Genomic DNA, 10,570 nt, shown 5'->3' with positions numbered 1-10,570 from the left:
CATTTATTCCCACTTGCATGCCACGTCAATGCCATGTCTCACAAAAACAAGGACGTTTGAACATCGTTGTAAAAATGAACAAGGTTACATACAGGTTAATGGATAGGAATATAGAATTGAAAATGATAGTTGTGAAAACGGATCCAGTCATTAGTCACCATCATCGTCCTTTATTCAACTCTGCCGTTCACCACTTTTGTTATTCAATTATCAACCAATCTTTCTCCGCCCCCCCCCCTTTTTTTTTTAAATTCTAGTCGTTATTTTAACTAATTCAAGACTTGTTGAAGTGTATTTTTAAAAATCATTTCACTTTATTATTCTTGTCTATTTACTGTAGTGTTGTTTTATTTTCTTACTTTCAATTGGAGGGGTAGGGTCAAGGAGAGGCATCATTTGCTTTCTTACTGATAATGGATTTTCCTTTAATTGATATCCTTAAATTGTAGTGACGTGACGTGTGTTTGTATGTGTGTGTGTGTATGTGTGTGTGATATATATATATATATATATATATATATATGTGTGTGTGTGTGTGTGTGTTGCTGTTGTTCTTTTGTTTTGTTTTGCTGTTGCTGATGCTGCTTCTTTTGTTATTGTTGTTATTTGAAATGGTATTTCAACGACTAGTACTTCTTCGCGGGTATATAAAATTCCCCTATATTTTTATTACTCCAAATATCTGCTGTGCCTTTCTTTCCATGTCACTCTTTCATTGGAGTAAAAGGATCTGTTGGGTTTTGCCAGGGCACTGGTCAGGATCCTCACTGCTAAAAGTGTACAGAAACTATCCAATAATCTTCACAAGTTCAAAAGGTTTATTTTTAGGCTATTGCCAATACAACTCAAACAATAACATTTTCCAATCAACAAATCAGTATAGTAAAATTAATAATAAAGCAAAGCAAACAGAGAAAAATGCATAAATTAAGAAAATATATATTTAAAAAACTATAAATATATATATATATATATATATATATATATATATTAATGATACTAATAATATTAATAATAATAGTAATAATAATAATAATAATAATAATAATAATAATAATAATAATAATAATAATAATAATAATAATAATAATAATAATAATAATGATAATAATAATAATAATAATAAATAATAATAATAATAATAATAATAATAATAATAATAATAATAATAATAATAATAATAATAATCATAATAAAAATAAGAGATAAAAAATCAATCAATCAATTAATAAATTGATTAATCATTATGGTAAACCATTTTTTTTAATGACAGTTAATCAAAGACAACGTTATCGATGGTAATGATAATGGTTGTGGCGATGATTTTCATTAATCATCTATCTTATGAAATGTATGTAACGATTTCAATACATTGCATGCAGCTTTGTGAGATTTTGTAGTATGAAACTCTGATTCTGACCTTTATTTGGTCTATGGTTCGTCCCGCTGTGACTGTGAGAGGCGCACTGTTGATTGAGTCCTTTTAAAAAAGTCTCTTTAATTTTATTCTCTGCACCGCTTTGGTGTGTATAATAAGCCTGTGACCGGTAACAACGTTCTCTTGAAAAAAAATAAAAACACCTCATCTTATTAGCGTTATCAGGCACCATGACCCGTCGTCAATGTTAGATGTTGCTACTCTTATGTCGCATTGAGCTTATTTTGTGGATGTTTCTCTTTATAAAGGCTTACGTACGTCACAATTTGTTGTTATCAAGGCTTCCTTGTCAGTTTGTGAGTGACAATTTCTGACCAGACTCGGGGATGCATCGTTATACATCGTCATATTCTGTTCTTTCCCCTTTGTCTCACTATTTCTTATGTAGCCTGCTTTTATTATGACCAATTTTTCTGGTACACGAGCTGATAAGTTATATAGATATTATTTTTACGTCCTGCCATTTTGGTTTTCCTTGGTGATGGTATGACATATCATGGGCGTCGTGAATGCCGTTTAAAGAAGCAATAAAAGTTTGTTTTTTTTAAACTGCTTATATGTATATATATATATATATATATATATATATATATATATATATATATATATATATATATATATATATATATGTTATATATATATATATATATAGTCTTTTACAAAAGAAACTTGACAGGTGGTTTCCGTTAATCGTTCGATTCTGGTTGGAACAAATATAATGGCATATACATATTTGGAAACGAAACAAAACTAGTTTTCTTTTGGTGTATAATTTATTGAATTTGTGTCTACTGTTAACATGTCGCAGGCATTTAAAATCAGTTATTAAAACTTCATTTTGCAAAATCAAGCACAAAATTGAAATCAGCACACATGATGCACTTCAGTATTTAGTAGTAGTAGATTCACCGGTAGAAAACGATGAATACCACAACTTGTTGCCCCAATGATGATGCCAGCTGATGGACTGTTTCTGCTGGTGGTCTATCATTTCAAAGTGTATTTATTCTGTTGAATAGTTCATCGGATTTTGTAACTCATTCCTGCTCAACCGATAAAAATATTTCAAAGCATTCTTTTCATAAAATCAAACATACGTATGTTCAATCTTAGTATTTCTACCACCAATTTACACTACCCGCTGATCCATATACTCAATTTATTACTTCAGTGATGGTTTCCTCATTGAAATGTTCACAGTGCCGTCGATAGAACGAAATTCGTTTGTCTCTGGAATCAACTTCAAAAAGATAATTCGTCGGCAAACAAAATACCGTCCCACATAACATTCTGATACCAGTCCTTGGGTTCACGTACCCATTTTAGTCGAGCGACTTTGTGTACAGGGCTTTGCTTTGGTCGAATTACGGGTTTGCGACCAAATCACGCTTACTGAGAGGCAACAATTACGTAGCAATGCTTAGGTGAAATAAATATCTGAACATTTTTGGTGCGCTTTTACTTTGCTACTGACCGACCTGCTGTGGTGGAAAATGAAGAAAGACCAAAATTGCATATCTTATTTGCCCGAACAGCTTCATATCAGGAAGCTCCATATGATATAGCGCCATCTTATCTCTCAGGGCTCTTTGAATTGTATACATCTGCTAGACCTCTCCGATCCCAAAACGAACGACTGACTTATTAATGTTTCCATATGTATATTATGTCTAGCTGAAAAAAATTATCTCTGTTTTGAACAAATTAGATAAAGAAATCAAACACCCCCTCCCCCCTGATCTTGGTAATTTTTGGAAACTTTTGAAAAACATTCTTTTTCAGGCAGGCTTTTGAGTTCTAATAGTAATTGGTAATATACTTATCGACAACAACGAAATTTTGGAACGTTTACATAGAAAATCTTTACGCGAATGACAAAAGAGGGGCGTGCTTGGATAAAGAAATATCTACTGCAAACACGGGTCCCCAGATTATGCGAGAAGTAGAAGCTGCTTGCAAAGAGATGAAAAGGGGGAAAGCGGTAGGCCAAGATAGTTTCTCAATAGAATTGATTGACGCCCTCGACGATCTGGGAATAGACATTCTGACAAAAGCTGTTAATGTCATATACGAAAAGGGTGAATTGCCTTATGTTTTGAGACAATCGGTATTCATTACCATACCCAAAAAAACAACAAGGAACTATTGAATGTGACCAACACAGAACAATCAGCATAATGAGCCAGGCCACAAAAATTATATTAAGAATACTTATGAAAAGAATGAGGAGCAAGATCTCTCCAGAGATAAGTGACGAGCAGTTTGGTTTTGTTAAAGAAAAGGGTACGGTAAATGCAATCTTTACATTGAAAACAATAATGCAACGGTCAATCGAAAAACAAAAATCACTTTATCTATGCTTCATTGATTATTCCAAAGCTTTTGATTTAGTACAGCACGAAACGCTATTCAAAATCTTAGAAAAGATCGGTGTAGACAGTAAAGACCTTCGACTTGTGAAAAACTTATACTGGAATCAAACAGCGTGTGTCAAACTTGATATTGAAACATCGGAGTTCTTTAACATGGAGAAGTGAGTAAGACAAGGTTGCGGACCTTTTTAACATTTATAGTGAAATAGTGTTAAAAGAAATTGAAGATATGAAAGACGTCGTCGTTGGAGGGCAGAATATGAATAGCATAAGATATACAGACGATGGTACTCTGATGGCATACTCTCCAGAACACGTGCAGACAATTTTAGATATACTGGTGTGCAAAAGTGAAGAGATGGGCCTGAAACTAAATGTTAAGAAAACCGAATGCATGGTGGTCTCAAAGAATGAAAACAACACGATCTTCCATTTGTCAAGCAAAGGAGAGACCATCAAACAAGTAAAGGAATTTAAATATTTAGGCACTATCATTACCCATGACGCATGTGACATAGAGGATATAAATCAAAGAATAGCAATAGCAAAAAAACGTGTTCCATAAAATGCGACCAGTTGTGTCAAACAACAACCTAAAGTTGAAGACCAGAATGAAAGTAGTTGAAACATGTGTTATAAGTACCGTTTTATACGGTTGTGAAACGTGGACGCTTGACAAAGAATGTACGAGGAGGTATGAGACATTTGAGATGTGGGTGTATAGAAGAATGTTGACACTATCATGGACAGACAGGTATACGAACGAGGAAGTGTTTGAGAAGGTGAGAAAAGGAAGAATATTGATCGATACCATCAGAAAGAGGCAGTTACTGTTTCTGCGACATGTGTGGAGAAGAGACGGAATAGAAAAGTTGGTAACATCTGGGATGATCGAAGGAAACCGAGCTAGAGGAAGACAAAGAATTACTTATTTAAATAACCTAAGAATGGCCAAATGTAATTTTAAAAGCAAGACAGATTTCATGCGCACCGCAGAGGATCGAGATTTCATGCCCACCGCAGAGGATCGTGATTCGTGGAGACGGCTGACCGGCAACGTGCTCAAGAGCACAAGCCACGATGGATGATGAGTAATTGCATTTTGTGTTACTTATTGTGTAGCGGCTTTGATCACTTGGTGAATTTTGCGCGCTGTAAACACATTAATTATAACATCACATTGCATTTCAAGAACCAGTAATATTTATCCTCTTTCTAAGGTATTTGTTTTGGAAGGCATCTAGCAAATTTCCCTCTTCCTCTATAAAAAGTTCCATGCTGCCGAGCTCTAAATAAACACTTAGAGGTCCAGGTCTTTGAAGAAACTTATATATCTTTTCCTTCCTTTCCCCTTTGTGCTCCATATTTTCCCGAGCTTTTGGGAGGTGATTCTTTTTAAAGCATCAGTGATGTCCTCATCCTGATCCTGCATTTACCTTTAACCGAGAGGGAAATAGTTAAATACATGATTCCTTAACACTTTTTTGTTGTAAACATGTAACCATTCATACTTATTTTTATTGTAAATCATATTACTCCTTTTTAATTGACTAAATATAGACAAACAAACCTAGTATTTTTCAATATCCGTCAACGTCTGAAGCAGACAAGTATTCATCCACACCTGAGCCAATTGGGGTAATGTGTATAAGGGCCTTATTATTTTTTTAAAAAGACCATTGCCATCCACGCTCAACTTCGCTTGACGTTGATACTGGAGTCCCACTTGGCACATTTGAAAATAGAAAATAGATAAATGGGAAAATGACCCAGTGAAATAATATGTTGACTGAAGTAGTTTTCGTTTTCATCACTTCTTTTTCTTTCCTTTTGGTGGGTAATGACTATTATGTTTATTGTTGTAATTTTTTTCTTGTTCTTGTTTTTATTCTTATTGTTTTGTATTGTTTTGTGTTTTTTTTTGTTGTTATTTTTTTAGGTTGTTGTTTTGTTTGTTGTTTTGTTGTTGTTGTTTTTTAAAATTTCTTTTTTAGTTTGTTTTTTTTAGATCTTATATTTTACGTTTCTTCCCTTTTTTAATTATTATTTGGTTATTCTTTTGTTGGTGTTGTTTAACTTATCTTTACTTCTTTTTTTTTTCTTTTTTGAATTCGACAGGATGAGCTGGTGGGATATAAAACATTTTATGTCCTAGGAAAAAAACAAACTGAAATACTTTATTGTTTCTTTATTTTTTATTTTATTTTCTGTTTGTTAGTTGTTGTCTTGGGGGCGGGGGGGGGGGGGTGTTTATTTGTTTTTGTTTGTTTGTTTTTCTTTCTTTTAAAAAAGTTTTGTTTTGAAGAAGTTCGTTTCAATTCTTATTCGTTTCTTTGCCTGTTGTGTCCTAAAATCTGTTCATCCATCCATCTGTCCAGTCATTCATTCATCCATCCATCCATCCATCCATCCATCCAATTTATCCGTCCGAATGGCCACCCTTACTTATATCTATTTATCTTTCTATTTACCTGTCTGTCTATCTGGGTGTCTCTCTATCTATCTATCTATCTATCTATCTATCTATCTATCTATCTATCTATCTATCTATCTATCTATCTATCTATGTTTCTCTCCATCAGTGTTTCGATGGATTTATTTATCTGTCAGAATGTCTGCTTATCTGAATCTTTCTATCTGTTTGAATCAACCGATCTGTCTCTTTCTGTTTCTATTTATCTATCTATCTACCATCTATTTAACTTTCTGTCCGTCTGTCTATATGCCTGTCTGTCTGTTTCTCTATCTATCATCTATTTATCAATCTATATATAGTGCTTTCTCTGTTGATCTTTTCAATCCGCCTTTCTGTTCTTGATCAATTTTAATATATATTATATTTATATATATATTATATAATAAATAAGATATAAATTATGCCTTTTTCGCCACGGCATCATAATATATCGTCGCCTAGGCATTCCACGAAGGAATATAGATAACTCATCAAACAAGATGTCTGATGTCAACAGGAATCATCCATGTTGTCCAAGTGAGCAAATTAGGGGGTAATAATCTTGCTCAAGGAAAAAAACGAAAGTGCCTGAAGCGGGGCTCGAACCCGTGTCCTTCCGGGTCACAGTGCAATGCCTTAACCACTCGGCCACTTCGTCCCCCGTTGATATATTTAATTTACCCATCTACTTCGTCTCCATGTTACTTTACTTGTGTGTGTGTGTGTGCGCGCATGGGTGTGGGTGTGTATTTTGCCTGTATTGTCAATCCAATTCACCCTCCTAGTTATCCGTTCACGATCCTTCACCCCCCACCCTATTACTATCACAGTGTATTAGATTTAGAAATGATTTTATTCTCTAACATCGTATCACCTTATCATTATATGATTACCCCATAGTGTTCGTTATTCTTCTACTTTTGTCATATTATTTACATTTTATAATCATCATTATGACATCGTATTATTATTTTATAGATATTAGTGAGGATGGAGTCATTGGTTTTAAGCAAACGACGTTAATTAGATATATAAAATGAAGAAAAAAAAACAAGCTCGAAAACATGTCATACTTCTTTTGAGTGCGTTAATTATTCACGCTATGTTATTAAAACATCTTAACGATGACCATTTGGACACTAGATTGCATTCTCTTTAGAACGTATATTATTGTACAAGAAAAACTAACAAGAATATTGACACATGTATATCCATATAAATTTAACTGACAGATTGAAGAAAATACATCATTGTCATATCAATGAATGGCAAGCACTCAATATGTCTATTTTCACGCTTCTTACGCTGAGGGCAAATGTTTTGGCCCAATCGGCAATATTATGTCTATTTCATTCTTCAAGGACGAGCTTTTCAATTTATGTGGTGGCCAGTTTGCCAGAGCGGTATCATCTTCGTCGTTTAGTAACCTAGAAGTACTGGGTTTCGACATTGGCTTTCTTAAACTCATATCCTGATGCTGGCCTAACGTTAGAGGATATGTCCTAAGACTCCGAGGAGTAATCGTTAACTTGCTAATGTGGAAAGTGAGCAGTGATTTGTATTCAATAGTTCACCTAATGGGATACATTGATTACTTGAGCACTGCTAACAACTCACTTTAAAGTTCCCGTAGGTGGTCGTCGTCTTGTTTTGTGACATACGGCTATGCGATCTGGTGGTATGATACTCGCCTTCAGATCGGAAGGCCCAGAGTTCGAGTTTCTCTATGAGCGGTGCATAGTTGAGTCCTTGGAAAAAGTTCTTTACGCACACCGTAATCAAATGTAAAATTAGTAACAGGCCTATAACAGGCGTTGTCTATGTCGGAACAAAAATGCAATACCGCCTAACAGACGTTCTATGTGTTAAGTGTTGTTGTTGGCTAGGACCCCTTGTAAAGCGCATTGATCACGTTTAGTGGATATTGCGCTATATAACTGCTTTCTTAATGATTAGGCCATTGTCAGGCTACCTGTTAAGGAAGGCTTCGGTTCGACCCACATTCGCCAAGCTGTGTGGCCTTGGGCACGCCACTTTGACTTACTGCTGTCGCTTCAACCCAGATTGGTTATTAAAGTACTGTAAAAAAAAATATACCATACCCTCTATGAGTGAAAAAAAGACTTAAGAGAAGGTCGTAAATTCCAGTCCTCGTCAATGACCCCGTTTGATAATTGAAAAACCAGTGACAAAACCCTCATTCCATGCACGAGGTCTATCTCAAACATTACTTTCCCGAATCCATTTTTTAAAAAAACAAAAACAAAAACAAAACAAAACAAACAAAAAAAACTCAAAAAGCTTGAAATGTTTACAAAGATGTTGTAAACTCCATGCAGATAAGCACCGAAGAAGAATGAATATAACGGCTTCTGAAAAGAACAAAATGCCAAACACAGAACATTTCAGGCTCAAAACCTTCTTCAGCCAATAACAAAAGCAATAAAAACATTGAGATATCATTCAAAATACAGGCAGATTGCAGAAAAGTATTTATTTTGCACTTCTTACTAGCTAGTAAGATCTTAAAAATCTTGAAAGGATACCCACAGTGACTTGACCAAGGGAAAATTACTTTTGAAGTAGACCTCTCACGTATAGATTAGTATCTGCTCATTATGTTGTTTCAACCATTGAAACCGATTTAGACTACTGAGAATCGACTTTGTTTTCTGCGTTATTTTTATACCATGTCTGATAATTAGACAAGCGGGATAACTCGATACTCGGTTAAGTTTCTGGGGACATGGGCATTCATATCATTGCGACGTGACGGCAGAAGTGGGTGATAGGGAGATACCTTTATGTACTCCATTTGTTAAGCAACATGCATAATGTTTTTGTTTTTGTTGTTGTTGATTTAAACTTCTTTTTAATCTTTATATAAATTTTGTTATTGTTCATATTATTGTATTCTTTTCGCAAACTGTTAATTTCATTCTCCTTTTAGTAATAATGAAATTTGAAACAATGATTTATTTTCTCCTCATTTATCAAGTTAAAAATTATTTTCATACGAAGATGAATTGTCTGTTTTTAAACTATATATTTGAAGAAGTTATTTGAACACTTTATCCCTTATAGAGGAAGTTAGTCAGAATACAAACTTCCCTTCATTCTTATAAAGTATGTGGCATAATTGGCCGATTGATATTCGCCTTGACTTTTGTTAAAGTAAATCCACAACAAGCATGGCCATAGACTGAATGGGTGACAATGAGCAAAATAAAAAAGGTCATCATATTGTTCAGGTTGCCATATCTCTCTTTTGGCAGGTTATTTTACCAGAATTGCTCCATTCGACCCAGGAGTATGTATCTGACAATGAATATCTTTTTACACATCAAACAGTAAGATGGCAAGAATCGTTTTTCTCCTTAAATTTGTCAAATGTGTAGATCATTTCTTCAATCATATGATGCCAAGTGTAAAATGTAATGATAGATAAGTATCATGATTATTGACATTAATGCTTCCAGAAATTTCTCATGCTTCACGAGGTAACGACAGAGCACTCAGAGAAGCCTACACTGCGTCCCAAGCTAGAGGATTGCTATGTAGCCCTCGACAACGTCACAGGGAAATGGGATGAGGTTAGTTTATATCACTTATTTGGGTGGGTTTTGTTTGGGTTTTTTTTAACCTTTCATGGTAGCCAGGTCATTGCGGTGTTTTCTACCCCCTTATATTTGTTTTCCAAGTTGCTTTTTGTTTTTTTCTTTGTTTTGGAATGGGAATACTTGGTTTTGTCATGGCCCTTGCTGGAGTCCTTAGCTGAGAGGGAAACAATCAAATATTTATTATTAGTTTTGGGAGATGATTTTTTTTTCCTTGTAAATAACCTCTCTTATGTATTGTTAGTTATGTTTTTTGTTATGGATATAATCTGTAAGTATACGAGTGTGTTCTATCAGTGGGATCCTGTGCTGGTGTCCGGGTGAGACAAATATGACATCGTTAAACAGACATCGTGTCTCATTTTACATGTTAAGTGTTGTTTATTTCTAAGTCACATCAAATAGATTTATTTTTTATTTCAATAATTTTCTCATTTTCTATTTGAACAGAACTTGGATCAAAATACTTTAGAGGACATTTCTCTGAAAGTCCAAGCCGGAGAGCTGGTATCTGTGATAGGACCTGTTGGCTGTGGAAAGGTAAGGCTTTAGATTATCTGGATGTGTTACATCAATGTGTTAAACAGCTCAAACCTTTTTTTTTTAAACATAGCTGGAGATTGCTCACTAATTAGAGGCTTACCGCTGTGCAGAACACCCTTTTTTATTACAGCCACAATTTATGTAA

General features: G+C 34.4%; 1 protein-coding gene across 17 annotated transcripts in view; it reads left to right on the top strand.

Annotated features, from left to right (window-relative positions):
* The window catches only part of LOC144980920 (ATP-binding cassette sub-family C member 4-like), a 139,549-nt gene that overhangs the window by 103,831 nt on the left and 25,148 nt on the right, over nucleotides 1–10,570 (top strand). For all 17 annotated transcript variants that reach the window (XM_078928843.1, XM_078928847.1, XM_078928841.1 and 14 more), the window contains 2 exons: nucleotides 9,745–9,858; nucleotides 10,333–10,422. In XM_078928843.1, the coding sequence (XP_078784969.1) occupies nucleotides 9,745–9,858; nucleotides 10,333–10,422 (204 nt within the window). The remainder of the gene's footprint in view (nucleotides 1–9,744; nucleotides 9,859–10,332; nucleotides 10,423–10,570) is intronic.

This window comes from Berghia stephanieae, chromosome 10 (assembly GCF_034508935.2).
Source record: "Berghia stephanieae isolate SIO BIC M18660-M18661 chromosome 10, UCSD_Bste_1.3, whole genome shotgun sequence".
Lineage (NCBI taxonomy): Eukaryota > Metazoa > Mollusca > Gastropoda > Nudibranchia > Aeolidiidae > Berghia > Berghia stephanieae.
This window is presented reverse-complemented; position numbering and strand designations above follow the sequence as displayed.